General features: G+C 37.1%; 1 protein-coding gene across 1 annotated transcript; it reads left to right on the forward strand.

The window, feature by feature from the left end:
- Positions 1–4247: 4247 nt before the first annotated feature.
- Positions 4248–15508, forward strand: LOC113232441 (serine/threonine-protein phosphatase PP2A 65 kDa regulatory subunit). Its single transcript, XM_026467176.1, has 6 exons — positions 4248–4589; positions 6505–6739; positions 7058–7244; positions 7625–7779; positions 8916–9033; positions 14220–15508. The coding sequence occupies exons 1-6, from the start codon at positions 4364–4366 to the stop codon at positions 15069–15071; spliced, it is 1773 nt and encodes a 590-aa protein (XP_026322961.1). The 5' UTR covers positions 4248–4363; the 3' UTR covers positions 15072–15508.
- Positions 15509–16075: the final 567 nt, after the last annotated feature.

Below are 16075 nucleotides of genomic sequence, written 5' to 3' on the forward strand. Positions count from 1 at the left end.
TTGTCATGGATAAACCTACACATTCAATGAAGTTTGACAAACCCCAGGTCCTTGCAAAAGAAGCCCGTTATCTACCCAGGATGCTGCGAGAGCCCATTGAAATTAAAAAACATCCTAATTTCAACAGGGAAGATGGTTTCTCCGTACCACCAGTTTGGGATCCAGTATTAGAGGTAATAAAAAATTCCAAACAGACATAAGACTGCAGTACTAATTAATATGTTTTAGTTTTAATATTAATATATTCTAATTTCTATTATTAATTAATAATAAATTGAATTTAATAAAAATTCATTCAATAAAATAATTTGTAAAACTTAATGTAGGGTAAATTGTAATGTTTTCTTTGTAAAATTAAAAATAAGGTATTTAATTAATAACTATTGTAACTATAATGAAAAAATATGGTGGTTTGCATCAATATTAGACATAACTGGTTGAAGACTGTACCACCTCAGTCAACCATGACCATGGGACCTGTAAAGGACCCGAAACGTCGGTTTGTTTGAAAAAACAAATATACGCGATTTAAATCCGGAAAAATAGTTTCATTTCCTATTACTCTTACAAATTTGCTTGTTCTTAGCTGGGAGGGACCTATCGCCATATTTCACATTCATGACAGGAGGCATCAATTTCCTTGAGAATAGAATGGCAGAGCTTTTGGATGGGGATAGATCTAGGCCTAGATCTAGGCAAGACTGTCGCTAATCTGCTGAATACAATGCCCAGAGACATACATCAGTAAGTCGTCCGCATACTGCAGGACACTTGAGTACCTGCTGATGGAGCTTTCCAGATCGAACGTATAAATGTTGTACAGTATTGAACTCAAAACAGAGCCCTGGGGTAAACCTTTACAAATGGTTCTATAAATAACTGTATGGTCGGTCAAGTCATCTCTCAGATAGCGTATTGATTATGAAATTCAATAAAGGGGGCGGGATGTTCAAGAGCTCCTACTTGGTTTTTAGTATTCCGATATTGACATTATCGTTAGAGTTATGTATAGGTAGAGATATATTTTTTTTTATTTTTTTTTTTATAATACCAAGTGACGGGACGAACAAGTCGTGAGCCTGGTGGTAAGCTACACGCATGCCCATAACAGTTGCAGTGCCACCAAGAGCTTTAAATTACAAAGATCTTGGGGGCACTGCCTCTGCGCCCGTCACCCTGAGACATAAGTTGACAAGTCCCATGTGCCTGAAATTTCACCAGCACCCTTACCCTTCACAACCGGAACACAGTAATGTGACCATTACTGCTTGGCGGTAGAAATAGGTAAGGTGGCAGTACTTCCCTGGACGAACCTTTTCACAAGGAGCTCTACTGCTACTAATATTTATTATATGTCGAATCATGGGCGCCGGGGGTCCGTGGTGAGCCTACCTAATAACACGATTAACACGTTAATAATAATTATAACTTTTTTATTTAAAAAAAAGATCTTAAAAGTTTGCTTATAGCGGCTTTTTGGGATTGCATCTATTTGCCGAGTTTTATAGAAATCGGTTACCGGAAAGAGCACGAAAACGGATTCATCCCCTAGTTTGCCACCATTAGGGGTAGAATATTTTCTTCAAATTTAAATGGGACCAATACAGACGTACCCTCATCATCAAAATCGGTTCGCGTAACATAACAAAAAACAGTCGAATTAACAACTTCCTTCTTTTTTAAAGTCCGTTAAAAAATAGACGATGTTGGGACGTGTCTTTTCGGAAAGGGTCCTAGAGTACTTTGAAATTTTGAGAAGGGTCCATGACCAGCAAAAAGTTAAGAAACCATGTCATAGAGTATACATGTAGCATATTAATTAGCCAATATGTTTGGTAACGAATAGAAATCAAAATTTTTTTTTACCGACTTCAAAAAAGGAGGAGGTTCTCAATTCGTCTGTATGTTCTTTTTCTTTTTTTTTGTATGTATGTTACGCGATAACTTCGGTATTTGTGAACTGCTTTTCATGATTCTTTTTTTGTTGGAAAGGGGTACTTCCATAGTGGCCACATTTCATTTTGAAGAAAAGCACCCACCTCGAAGGGTGACTGTTCACGCATGAAGATTCATTTTTATAAATAGCGCCTAACTTTCATTTAGGAACAATTAATTACTTTAATGGTTGATTTTGCTATTCTTCAATTCAAGGCGTTTTTCTCTCAATATACTTTGAGTAGTGAGAACCGATTTTTATTATCTCCAGTGTCAAGTCCTGTATAGTGGCGAACAAGGGAATATTTCAATAAAACTTAGCAAATAGACGTAATTCCACTTACTTTTGAGGTCGGTTTTTTTAGTACTCTGTACAGAGATTATTTTCAATCAACGTTTTAATGAATGGGCTGTGCTCTTGACTACGATTCTCCCGTATTTTTTTTATTTATTACTTTTCCAACAAACTATTAATTTAACATAAAAGTAGCTAACAGTGTAAAATAACACATAAAATATTAAAAACCAATGGTAATATTCGACGGATATCAATTTTGGAGTTTCTGTCCAAGAAAATGAAGGCACTTCAAAAGTTACTCAGTACATAACTAAAATCTAGTAATATTAGTAGGCTATTGCATTGGTGTAACACCGCATGTAGACTATTAGTGCTCGCTTTTTGCATCGCCACTCGTCGAAACAATAGAAGACGAAACATTCGTGTCGAGTGGCTGAGATGCACTCTCACATTTGTGCGAATGGCGATGCGAATAGCGATGCGATACGATACACGCATAATTATATAAACGGTCAGCTCTCTATTCTTATCTTATTCTTACTCGCATCGCCTCTCGTGCGATCGCGTCGTGAGCGATTTTTCAAGCACGAGTCAAAAGACACGAGTAGCGACGCAAAGTTAGTGTTTACATATTCGTCCCGCTTCAGATAACAGCTAGCGCCCGACCCGATAACATACACCTTGCAAAATGGTTTTTTTTAGTAATAATTTGTTCAATTTTAAATCTGTTTATCTGAAGCAGGACGAATAAGTAGTGTTGCCACCTAGCCCAATGTAACTAAACCTAAGTAAAAAAAGTAATGCTGAAATTATTTCAGAAATTAATTCTGGGTAAAATTGCCTAAAGTGGCTATAAACAAAAACATAATTATGAGATTTCGTTTTTAAATACATGTTTTTCTTAACTTTATAAATTATAAATGGAAAAACAATTATCATCAATATCAATTAAATCATTATGATCTTGTGATAACGAAGGTTTTTATATAGTTTTATTTTCGTTTTTTTTCCAGTTTTTTACTTTTCTTACTAAATAAGCTAGATTTAGCTACCAAATATTTTGTTTTGTAGCTAACAATTTCGTAAATGTAGCTAGATATATAATAGCTAAAAGCCGGCTACAGTGGCAACACTGCGAATTAGTGTAACTTCGCGTCGACACTCGTGTCTAACTTCGCTCGACAAGTGGCGATGTCGCGACACGAATAACGGTGTGACCGTTTACATATTATGCGTGTGATACACGTATCGCATCACTATTCGCATCGCCGCTCGCATGAATGTGAGAATGCGGCATAAGATAATTAACTGGTCAATTAAAATTAAGATTTTTTAAGTGTTGCTGCTTTTTGGACTTTTTTAGCTAAGAAAGTTTTTTAGTATCGCAGTGTTATTGATAATTAATTGAACATATCTACTACATTTTTCTTTTAAATAAATGAATAAAAAATGTCACAATATTTTTTATTATTATTTTGCTAAGCTTATTTCATGCATAAATGTAGCAAAAAATTTGAAGCTGGTTAATTTTTTCTAGGAATAAAGTATTGATACTATTATGGCTTCATACTAATTCCGTACAAGTCTTTTATGATCTCATTTTGACGATAGTCTAAAATGACAAGTACTCAGAGCTGTACATTTGGTTTTTAAATCAATAAAAGGGCGGGCTTTCGAAGTTACAAGTACAGTTTTTAGAAAAAATAATTTTATTTTAAGTACCTATATTAAGAATATAACACGAAGAAAGTAATGGTGATGACGAAAGACGTAAGAATTATATTCCTTATTTTATACGAAAGAGTTTATCTTGAAAATTCCAATAATTACGAATTCAAATTGACAATAATGTGATATACGTGAAAGTGAAAACATAATGCATTAACCACAATGAAAACTATTCATTGAGGATCCCGAATGGCTCAAAGGGCTTATACCCCAGCCAAAACTCTTATTAAAAAAAACAAAAGTTGTTGGTTGTTGGTATTGGCAACACTGGTTTCAGCTGCCATTTTGCTTCTTTCTGAGTTTATGCCGTGCGTTTTTACAAAAATACCAACGTAAATCGTGGTGTGTCGTTACGGAAGGTGTTTGGTATTCAATATTAGTGTTAAAATAGTAAAATAGATAATGGCTGCCAGCGATTCAGGGACGGATGAATCATTGTATCCTATTGCGGTACTGATTGACGAGTTGAAAAATGAGGATGTTCAGCTGCGTTTGAATTCGATCAAGAAACTCTCCACTATCGCGTTGGCCCTGGGTGTAGAGAGAACACGCTCGGAATTGATCCCTTTCCTCACGGAGACCATTTACGATGAGGATGAAGTGCTGTTGGCTCTCGCCGAACAACTTGGTAAATATCTTTTTTCATGTCTATTTCTCTTCTTTTTTCTCATTCGTATCGATAAACCCATACTTTGTTACTTTTAGTGTCTATAACGTTAGAATGCTTTCAAGATGACCATTTTCTCTTCTTATCTAACTGATTCAGTGCTCATGATTAGTCATAGAAGTAAAGTTTGACAACAAATCAGATCCGCCATAGTCTAGAAATTCGCATACCTTATTTTTAGCACTAAAATAGTTTTAAACAACATAGAACGATACCTTTTTAATATTGTTAGTTTTTATCTGAATGTAAGATCTCTCCTTGTGTTGAGATAATTACACTACGCAAAAAGCTCTCGGTTCTCTATGAGTCTTGTGCATCAGTATATCCAGGGTGCTGTTGCCGATGCACATATAGTTAGGTTTGAATGTTGTTTGGAACATGAAAATGAAGCGGTATCTTCAATGCGCAGAGTGTGTGGCAGTTACAGCATTATGAGTATCATTACTGACATGTTCCACCTGTTCATGTTCATTCCTTGGACACCGGACCAAATTTCATGTGTACCCCAAACCTAGTACATATTTTTATAACATGTAATTACTAACAATAGAGTGTAAGTTTTTTTTCTTCTGCTGACCAATATAGATGAATAATCAGAAAAATATTATTTGAATTTGAAAAAAATAACCCATTATATTTATTACATTATTAAAAGTATTTTACTGTGATTTTAAAATTGCTTCTGTATTTCATAAGATTATGACATTCTATTCATATAAATTTAAAACAGTTTATTACATTCCTTTATTTTTAATTCATCATGAATCTGCTACTTTATTTATCTGTAATATTTCAACTGGTGGACAATTTAAAACAATTTCAGGTTTTTAAAAGCAACAAGCCAAGATTCATACTTAAATGTATGCAATCTATAAACAAATAAATAGACTTAAATTCACGCAATGAATACTCATTTCATGAATTTAAGTATGACTCCTGCTTGTAACGTTGTATAATTAGTGTTGAAATTATTTTTAACTGCATTAGCTTCTACTAGTTCAGTATTTATTTAAACATAGTAACGGTTCACAAATAATGTACGATACTTAATAACTAATTTCATACTATAAACTCTTTAGCTTAGAACAAATGACAACTCGCACCCCTCATGGAAGAATAGCATAAGTGGAGTTACATCAAAAATGTTTATTGCTCCATTAGATATATTACCCACATCCTCTCCAAATCTTGTAACTCTATCTACAGTATTAGTCGTTGGAGTTACAAGAATTGGAGAGGATGTGGTTATATTTTTCTGATCTAATAGAGCAATAAATGTTTTTGACGTAACTCCACTTATGCCATTATTCCTTGAGGGGTGCGAATTGTGCACAATATTGAAATGAAATAGATTTAGCTAAATATCCTATTTAAAAATAAACAAGAACTTGCATAAAATGAAACAAAATAGAACTTTGAGGAAACCATAAATTAAAAAGTTACAAAAAATAAATAAAATACATGCATCTTGAATGTAGTTGTAAGATGCACACTATAAATGATTATAAAGATTGCTGAAATATGTCTACCTCAGTATCTTATTTCTAAGAATATTTATAATATAAAGAATATTTCTATATTTTCATGAAAATTGTTGGTTTGTTAATGCTGCAGTGTTGTAGCCTTACTTAAACCAGGTTTTTTTCCTATAAATGTGTTTATTTTTTTATTAATAAACAAACTAAGTAAATTGTTAACTACAAAACCAGTCTTAAACTACTAGTACTAGACAGCATTTTACCAATTTAGAAACAATATGAAACGATTCTGATATTAATTTTTACTTGTATTTAGATTGTTTTGTACAATGTGGCATGAAGAAGACACCGCACAGTAAAACTTCTACTACTAAGATATGATTTTTTTTGTTTTACAGGCAACTTCATCAACCTGGTGGGAGGTGGAGAGTACGCACATTGCCTGCTTCCTCCACTAGAGTCTTTGGCCACCGTAGAGGAAACAGTGGTCCGTGACAAAGCTGTAGCATCACTAAGGGCTGTTGCTGCACACCACACTCCGCAAGCTTTGGAGCAGCATTTCGTACCACTTGTACAACGACTTGCTGGTGGTGACTGGTTTACATCTAGGGCATCGGCTTGCGGATTGTTCAGGTACATACCTTTAGGATATTACAAACTCAGTTTTGAATTTTTTTTTATTAGCCCTGCACTAGGAAACGCAGTGTGTAGCAGTTTGCCATGGACACACACATACACAAACACAAATTACACCCAAACCACGAGTATGTGTAGGCCATACAAATATTTCTCCCTGCCCGGGAGTAACAGGCTTAACAGTTACCAGTACGGTAAAGACAGAAAGGTTCTTGAGATCTGTATTATATTTGTTAATATCTTATGTCCCGGATGATGGTGATGGAGAAATTCAACTTTGCATCAAATGTTCAACAAACTCTTTTAACCTGGCAGTGTTTGTTACCCGCGAGTGTCTGCACCTGTCAAAGCAGAGCTGCGTCAACACTTCCGCTCGCTGTGCCAAGACGACACCCCAATGGTGCGTCGAGCCGCCGCGTACAAGCTCGGCGAGTTTGCACGCGTCGTTGAAGTCGAATACGTCAAGAGTGACCTCATTCCCATGTTCGTCATTCTGGCACAGGTAAATACACTATATATGTGAACTTGAACCAACCGACTTTGAGAGTTTGCGCTGATCGGTAGGACTCCACAATGGTACGTTGTTAAATGCAGCTCCACATTGAGTAGTTTTGATGATGACACTATCGGTTATAAATTGTGTTACTAACTAGTATTTATATATTGGTTTATACCACTTACGCCTTGATAGCCTCAAGTACAGAAAACGGTTATTAATCTGAATCATTGACCCCGGCCAACTGAGCGGTCGCTGGGAAGTACCGCATTAAGTATTGTAGAAAAAAGAAATTGATTATGAGTTACACCGCTTTTGCGCTGACCGCCCCATTCGTGAAATGGAAGTTGTCAGCGGGGCTGACTGGAGCCGACCTCGCGTTGCAGGACGAGCAGGACTCGGTGCGGCTGCTGGCGGCGGAGGCGTGCGCGGCCGTGGCGTCGCTGCTGGCGGCCGAGGACATGGAGCAGCTCGTCATGCCCACGGTGCGCGCGCGCGCCGGCGACACCTCCTGGCGCGTGCGCTACATGGTGGCCGACAAGTGAGCTTTCTTTCTGTCTGCGAACGAGTCGTGTGCCTGGTGGTGGTGCAGTGCCGCTGCGCCCGACGCCTTAAGACATAACTTGACAAGGCCCATGTGCCTGTAATTTCACCAGCACCCATAGAAACCGGAACGCAATAATGTAGCAGAAATAGGTAAGGTGGCAGCACTACCCTGGACGAACTCTTTCACAAGGAGCTCTACTGCTACACTACACTTGGTACCTTGAAAAAAATCTTTATGTTTGTTACTTTAAGTCTATCACACTAACTTGGTAACTGGATTCTAGATTTTGCATACTTTCACGCAGATTTCTTGTATAAAATATAATAGTTGAAAATTATTTCATTGGAAATGAAACTATTTTTCCGGATTTAAATCGCGTATATTTGTTTTTTCAAACAAACCGACGTTTCGGGCCCTTTACAGGTTTCATGGTCACGGTTGACTGAGGTCATCAGGTACAGTTTTCAACCAATTATGTCTAATATTAATGCAAACCAGCAATTCATTTCATTGCTTTCATAACTACTTGTTGTTTTGTTAACGATAATTAGAAAGAAAGAAGGAAGTTTATTCACTGAATTTGAAACACTACACACACTTATATCTAAAATTACAACTAAAAAGAAAACAACTTATTAATTTAAGTGAGTAAGTGTGCGTAATTACTTGTTGATGTATTTATGCTTTAAAAATTTTTCGAAAAGGCCAAAGCGCCATTTCGAAAATTTTTTCAGAGGACCATACTTAGGTTTTAACGACTCTTCAAATATTTACATCCTGTTGTTTTTAATTAATTTTAAATTTGCATGTTATTTATTACTTACTTTGAGATCAGAGCAACGGATGTAATGTCTAATATATGATTCATATGTACACTGAAAATTACTCTTACTTTGGTGAAATTACACGCACGTGGGACTTTTCAACTTGCCTCAGCGTGACGGGCACAGTGGTAGTGCCCCTCAGATCTTTGCAATTTAAAGCGCTAAGTGGCACTGCAACTGTTATGGATAGGCGTACAGCTTACCATCAAGAGCACGACTTGTTCGTCCCGTCACTTGATTTTATAAAACAAAACTGATTTGCGTCGAAAAAGTCCAGTACGTTAAACAGCCTCCGACTACTTTCAGGTTCGTGGAGCTGCAGCAGGCCGTAGGCACGGAACTTGCACGGTCAGACCTGGCACAGATCTTCCAGGCGCTGCTCAAGGACTCCGAGGCTGAGGTGCGCGCCGCCGCCGCGGGGAAGGTACGCCACGCCACTCACATTCGCACCCCTCATAGAAAAATGACATACGTCAAAAACTTTTATTGCTCCATTATATACAGAAAAATATAACCAACACCCTTTCCAATTCTTGTAACACTATCTACAATATTTCTCAATGGAATTACAAGAATTGGAGAGAATGTAGGTTATTTTTCCTGTATCTAATGGAGCAATAAACGTTTTTGACGTAACTCCACTTGTGCCATTCTTCCATGACGGGTGTGATTTGCTTATGCTTAGAAAGGTATCACGTCACCGGTACACTCGCTGACCGAAGGCCAAACGGTTACCATACTCGACTGCCACGCATCAAGTCCCGGGTTCGATTCCCGGGCCAGGAGGAATATTTGTATGGCCTACATTTATTATCTAGGTGAAAGGTAACCAGTAAGACATACATATAGAGTATACTAGGAAAATGGTGTGAGTAAACCGTCTCTATCACCCTGTGATGACCTACTTCACTAATACAACACGATATTGTATATTAATTATGTCGACGCTCTTAACACCGAAATGGAAATAGGCTATATATTCCATTGATAACAAAGGTGTAGTGACTTTTTATTTGAAGTAACTTTTGGGCCTAAAAACCGACCTGAATAGTTCGTGGAATTACATCTGTTTGCCAAGTTTTATTGAAATCGATTACCGCAAAGTACAGTTTTACACATCTTATAATTCCTCGCGATGTACCTGCGCAGTAGATAAATTTTAGTAGCGCGGGAATATTCGATCTACCAATGCCGAAGTAGAATGCTACGCGCGCCAAAATCTTGCGCCGTTATTGGTAGATCGATTTCGCGGCAAAATCACTACTGGTCGAGCGTGCGTCCCCCATCTTGTTCATCAGTTTACGCGTAGACTGCAAGCGGAGCGTACGTTTCTTTTAGTTTCGATTTACACTTCGTGGCAAAATAAAGGGTTTTTTGTGTTAAGTCGCATTATGACTTTGTTAAAAAGAGGGCGACCTTTAAAGAGTCAAGCGAGAGAAATTATCTTTAATGTTCACCGATATATGGAAAAAGAAGCACAAAAAGCCAAAAATCAAGTTTTGAGTAAGGACTACTTTCAGCAAATTTTTAAAAGAACATCTGAAGCCACTGGTATTTCTACAAAAACAATTTCAAAGATTTTAAAAGAGCAAGAATCATCAGAAGGTGCTTCGACAAGTGCAGGCCCTTCGTTCAGCACGCCCAAAAAAGGACGAATGAAGAAAGCTCACCGCTTGGAGCTGGATGATTTTGACTATCAACTAATTCGACGAAAAATACACGACTTTCATTTAGTTGAAAAACAAGTAGTTACTGTAAATTCACTCTTGAACAATTTAAAAACTGAAATAAATTTCAGTGGGAGCAGAGAAACCCTTAGAAGAATAATGAGGGAACTAGGTTTCAAATTCAGAAGAGTAGAAACAAACAGAAAATTATTAGCAGAAAAAGATGAAGTGAGACTGCTAAGAATAAAATATCTTAGGGATGTAAAAAGAAACAGAGAAGAAGGCAGAGACATTGTGTACGCAGACGAATCATATGTGCACACGACACATACAAAAGAACGTGTCTGGTCCGATAAAAGTGGTAAGGGGCTAAAGAAGCCTATATCAAAGGGTCAAAGGATGATTATTGTTAATGCTGGTGGAGCAAAGGGATTTGTACCAAACGCTTTACTATTATACAAATCTTCTCAAACAACTGGAGATTACCATCATGAGATGAATAGAGAAAATTTCGAAAAATGGATAACCACTCAAGTCATTCCTAATTTGGAACCAAATTCTGTTTTAGTCGTTGATAACGCAAGCTATCACAATACCTTAATAGATAAAGCCCCAAACTCAAATTCAAACAAATCGCAGATGCAAGAATGGCTAAGAAATAAAAATATTGATTTTAATCCAAAATCATTGAAGCCTGAATTGTACGAAATAATTAAACGGCACAAGAACGAATACATTCAATATTCATTGGACAGTATCATGGAATCACATGGACACAAGGTGTTAAGACTTCCACCTTATCATCCTGATTTTAACCCCATAGAAAATATTTGGGCACAAGTCAAGGGTCATGTCAGCAAGTTCAACGTCAGTATGAACCTTACCGAAGTAAAACGACTTTTACTTGAAAAATTTTCATCCATTACTCCAGAAGATTGGCGCAAAGTGGTCGATCATGCCATAAAATGTGAGGATGAATTTTTGACGACAGAAGAAGCACTTGACCGTCGTTTAGACGAATTTATTATTAATACCAATGATTCGTCATCGTCGTCAATCGATTCAAATGAGAGCAGTACGGACGACAGTGATTAGAAGTCAATTTTAGAAGGCGTTCATTCTTTAGAATAATCAATATGCACTGGTGGTCAGCATTGATATTGTCGCTCTTGAAATATAAATATATAGTATTTACTATTGTAAATTCTATTAATAACTAATTAATTTTGCATGTTTATAAATAAAACTAATTTGTGATTAACAAAAGTATTTTGTTTTATTTAAACAATACCGTCATTTAATAAAATTAAATAAATACCCCCACAAAATGTCCGACAGTGTACGAATTGTGTGAGCGGGACAAAGCTAACAATGCAACGCAAGCAATACTCTGCTATTTGCATTGTGAATAAAGTTCAATTTACATTATTCACACGTTCGGCTACAGTCGGAAATCAGTATGCGCTTTTCTGCGCAAACGAAAACTGCCGATCGGACTTATTAGTTGTGTAAAACTGTACGCGAAACCAGATTCATCCCCTAATTTGCCACCCCTAGAGGTGGAATATATTCTTCAAATTTAAATAGGACCAATACTGAGCTACCCTCTCCTACAAAAAAAAAAGAATCGTCAAAATCGGCTGACAAATGCCGGAGTAATCGCGCTCCTCCTTTTTTGAAGTCGGTTAAAAAATAGTATCTGTTTGTATCTAAGCACAAAACCGGTTTATATTGAACTCCCGACACTAGATATTTTACATAAGGTTAGCTTATACTGGCATTTGGATTAGAATTACCATTACTTACATTTTACAATTAGTGCGTCCGTGCGCATATATGGGCGCGTTTGCTCACTTAGTGATAATAGCAGCAAACCGGCACTGTAAACTGCCGTAGTTTATAGCATTATAGATGAGTCAAGGCCATTTTAGCATAAGTAGTTGCTAACTTGGCCTATATATAACGTAAACATTTTTTTTCCTATAAAGCGGGACACCTACAAATTTATTACTGTTTTAAAAATAAAACACTTGTTTAGTTACGAAATGTTTTGTGATTTAACAGGGAGCAGAGGAAAAATTCCTAATCTTCGATTTGATTTTAGAGGGGTATATCCACTTTAAAGTTAAAAATAAAATATTGTATGAGTAACTACACGATATATTCAAGCATAGACATTAATCAGAAACATAAAACAATAAAGTTTCCTCGATAGATAAAAATCACGAAATGACCTCTAATTTTCACATTTTTTCGATTCATCCTCGAAATGCTACAGGTTTAATAACCTTATTAATTTTTGTCCTAATGGACAAAAATTAGATAATTAATTATATTTATGCATGATCGACAACTGTCACTACGGATTTTTTTTTAATCCCTTTAGTTTTAGAGTTATTCCGCTAAAACGAATTTGGTACTTTTAATGCGCACAATTCTACATCTTCTGTCGCATTTCACGCGAACTTCAGGCATATATTTGTTTCACAAATGTGGGCGGAGCCAACGTCAAAACTTTTTTGGCATGCTCCCTCTTAAACAAAGGAACTAAAACATTTTGCTAATCTCAGTACAGAGTACTAAAAAAAACAACCTCAACAATACGTGGAATTCAAGTTTTATTGAAATTGAGTGCGCAAACTCGGATTCATACCGTAGTTCGCCACTATATGGAACTTGACACAGGAGATAATAAAAATCGGTTCTCACTACTCAAAGTATATTGAGAGAGAAAAACGCCTTGAATTGGAGAATAGCAAAATCAACCATTAAAGTAACTGCTCCTTATAATAAAATTTAGGCGCTATTTATAGAAATGAAACTTCATGCGTGAACAGCCACCCTTAGAGGTGGATGATTTTCTTCAAAATTATATGGGGACCACATTGACTTACAAATAAATGGACGACGGGTCTAATACAAAAACTACGAAAAAAATGTCCCAAGTCAACCTATTCGAAATTTAATTAAAAATTAAATTTGTAATGTCATCGCAGTATCGCGCTTTCAGTCGAACAAATGAAGACTAAAGCGGAGTTTGGCGCTCTGTATACGATTTTAGCGCCTTACAAGTGCGGACACTTTTTAGCGCGGACCCGACGTCCATATAATTGTAAGTCAATGGGGGACCACTATGAAGGTGCCCTCTTTCCAACAAAAAAAAGAATCATCAAAATCGGTTTACAAATGGCGGAGTTATCGCGTAACATACATAAATAAAACATAGTCGAAAAGAGAACCTCCTCCTTTTTTGAAGTCAGTTAAAAAAGTCTAGTCTTGTGTAGCCTGGTGGGCTGACTTTTTTCGGATGAACGAATTTGCTTTAATATGTATCGGCGTGATTTTTAAATTTATATGTCACGTGTGTCGTGTTACATCAAAGCGGGACATTTTGAAGTATTTTGAGTTTATTCCCAGTCGTCGCCACTGGCTTTGTTCCAACTGGCGACTAATGGGAAAAAAACTCATATTACCAGCTCTCGTAGCATGGCTACGCAAGATAGTCCCGATGTGCGCGATTAAATTTAAATAAGCGCGCGCTATTGGCTGTCTCAATCAGCCCCCGTAGCATGGCTACACATGATAGTCGCGACGCGCGTGATAAAATTTAAATAAGCGCGTGCTAGTGACAAATCACCTAAAATCGGGACTGTCCCGCACAAAACGTATGGTCACGTTATCTATGTATGATTGTGTTTATCTCCGTAAATGTTACTAATCAAGTTATCATACTAAATTTGTTTGTATTTTGCCCATGCGGTTTGTTTGAGTTCTACAAAGAATTTTATAAGAATAATCAAAAAAACTTATTGATTATTCTTGTTATTTTACTGCACAAACGTCTTTGTTATTCCTTGTTAGTCATCTAAGATACGAGTTTTTACTCTCGTCACAAACTTGCTTGTTTCTCATTTTCTACAATAATATACTGTATCATTTTCAGGTGAAAGACTTCTGCATGACCTTGGACAAGGCTCACCAGGAGCAAATTATTATGACGATGATCTTACCACAGATCAAAGATCTGGTCTGCGACCCCAACCAACACGTGAAATCAGCTCTGGCCTCCGTCATTATGGGTCTAAGCCCGATCGTCGGCAGGCAGAATACCATCGAGCATTTGCTGCCGCTCTTCCTAACACAGTTGAAGGACGAGTGCCCCGAAGTCCGTCTAAACATCATCTCAAACCTAGAATGTGTAAATGAAGTGATTGGTATACAACAGCTAGTCCAATCCCTTCTCCCAGCTATTGTTGAACTGGCTGAAGACACAAAATGGCGCGTCCGCCTGGCCATCATCGAGCATATGCCTCTGCTGGCCGGTCAACTCGGACAGGAGTTCTTTGACGAGAAACTCACAGGTCTTTGCATGTCCTGGCTCATTGACCACGTCTACGCTATCCGTGAAGCGGCCACACTGAACCTGAAGAAACTTGTTGAACAGTACGGACCGCAATGGGCCGAAACCAATGTCATACCGAAAGTCCTCGCTATGTCTCGCGAACAAAATTACTTGCATAGAATGACATACTTATTCTGCATCAATGTCCTTTCTGAGGTTTGCGGCAAAGATATTACTACAAGAGTGTTGTTGCCTACAGTCTTATCTATGGCTGATGATAATGTTGCCAACGTAAGGTTCAATGTGGCCAAATCCTTGCAGAAGATGGCTCCCTACCTTGATCCCAGTGTAATCCAACCTCAAGTGAAGCCAGTTTTGGAGAAATTGAACGTAGATCCCGATGTGGACGTGAAATATTTCGCTTCAGAAGCCATCGCAGGAATAGCTGGTTAGATTTAGTCAAAATATTTTTATTTACTACTCAATGCAGTCTTGGTTACTTCGGTGTCCTAAATTACAGCCTGACAAGTTTGATTTCATTATCATGTTGCACGATTCTCCAGCAACACAAACCAAGATGGTTAATACTTACCATTTCAAGATCAAAAGTAACTAGTCGGTTTTTACTTGAGTTTTACCTAAAATATGTACTCGGAATGTGCCATTGGTTACAGAAATATATAATAACAATACTGCATTGAGTAGTATAGTTTATATTGAACATGGGTATTTTATAAAATTAGTATTTATTCCAAACAAATCCCTGTATCAAGAGATTACTCGGTTTTGGATAAGGTAAACACGTGTTTCTAGAAAAAATATAGCTTCATTCCATAAGTGTGAATGTCTACTTAATTCATTGGTCATTTTAAAGCATTTAATTCTGCACTTGAAATTGTAATACGTAATGAAATTAAATATAATTATCACTAAAATACATTTTTTTGTTTTATTTTTGTTTAATGATCTTAGTTGCCCCGCGGGCAGGGCTCCGTCATTCGCTCAAGGTTACGCGATATGTGCCTACCGCTGAGTGTACCGACGTCGGCACTAGCGTGTGCCTTATTCCAGCGTGATCATGGTCGAGTTTTTGAAATTTGACTAGCCAGAAAAGTCTGCGTGAGCGGGTTCAAAAAAAAAGATATTGGCTGATTGGGATCGTGATGTTGCGTTTGACAATTTGTGTACTCAAGAATTAATAATTAATGTAAATAAGGATTCAAGTGATGATTCCCGTTCATATGGAGAAGAATCATAACCGTCAGGATGGCTGGCCGCCTGTCGCATCTGGCACTGAGTGTATATTCAAGAATTGCCACCTATTTGCTACCTTTGAAATATTCTGAGAAAAAAAAATAGTTTACCAGCCATTCTGACGTCAGGATGGCTGGTCAATTATTTTTTTATTTCTCAGAACATATTATTATCATAATAGTATTGCATTTTTTGTCTATGGT

The sequence above is a fragment of the Hyposmocoma kahamanoa genome, unplaced genomic scaffold (assembly GCF_003589595.1).
Source record: "Hyposmocoma kahamanoa isolate Upper Pololo Valley unplaced genomic scaffold, ASM358959v1 76, whole genome shotgun sequence".
Taxonomy (NCBI): domain Eukaryota; kingdom Metazoa; phylum Arthropoda; class Insecta; order Lepidoptera; family Cosmopterigidae; genus Hyposmocoma; species Hyposmocoma kahamanoa.

Excerpts from the sequence above, each read along its gene's own strand:
- LOC113232441 (XM_026467176.1), top strand. The coding sequence starts at position 4,364 with ATGGCTGCCAGCGATTCAGGGACGGATGAATCATTGTATCCTATTGCG. Across the intron at positions 6,740-7,057 it reads TCGGCTTGCGGATTGTTCAG|TGTTTGTTACCCGCGAGTGT; the intron begins GTACATACCTTT and ends TTAACCTGGCAG. Across the intron at positions 7,780-8,915 it reads CGCTACATGGTGGCCGACAA|GTTCGTGGAGCTGCAGCAGG; the intron begins GTGAGCTTTCTT and ends GACTACTTTCAG.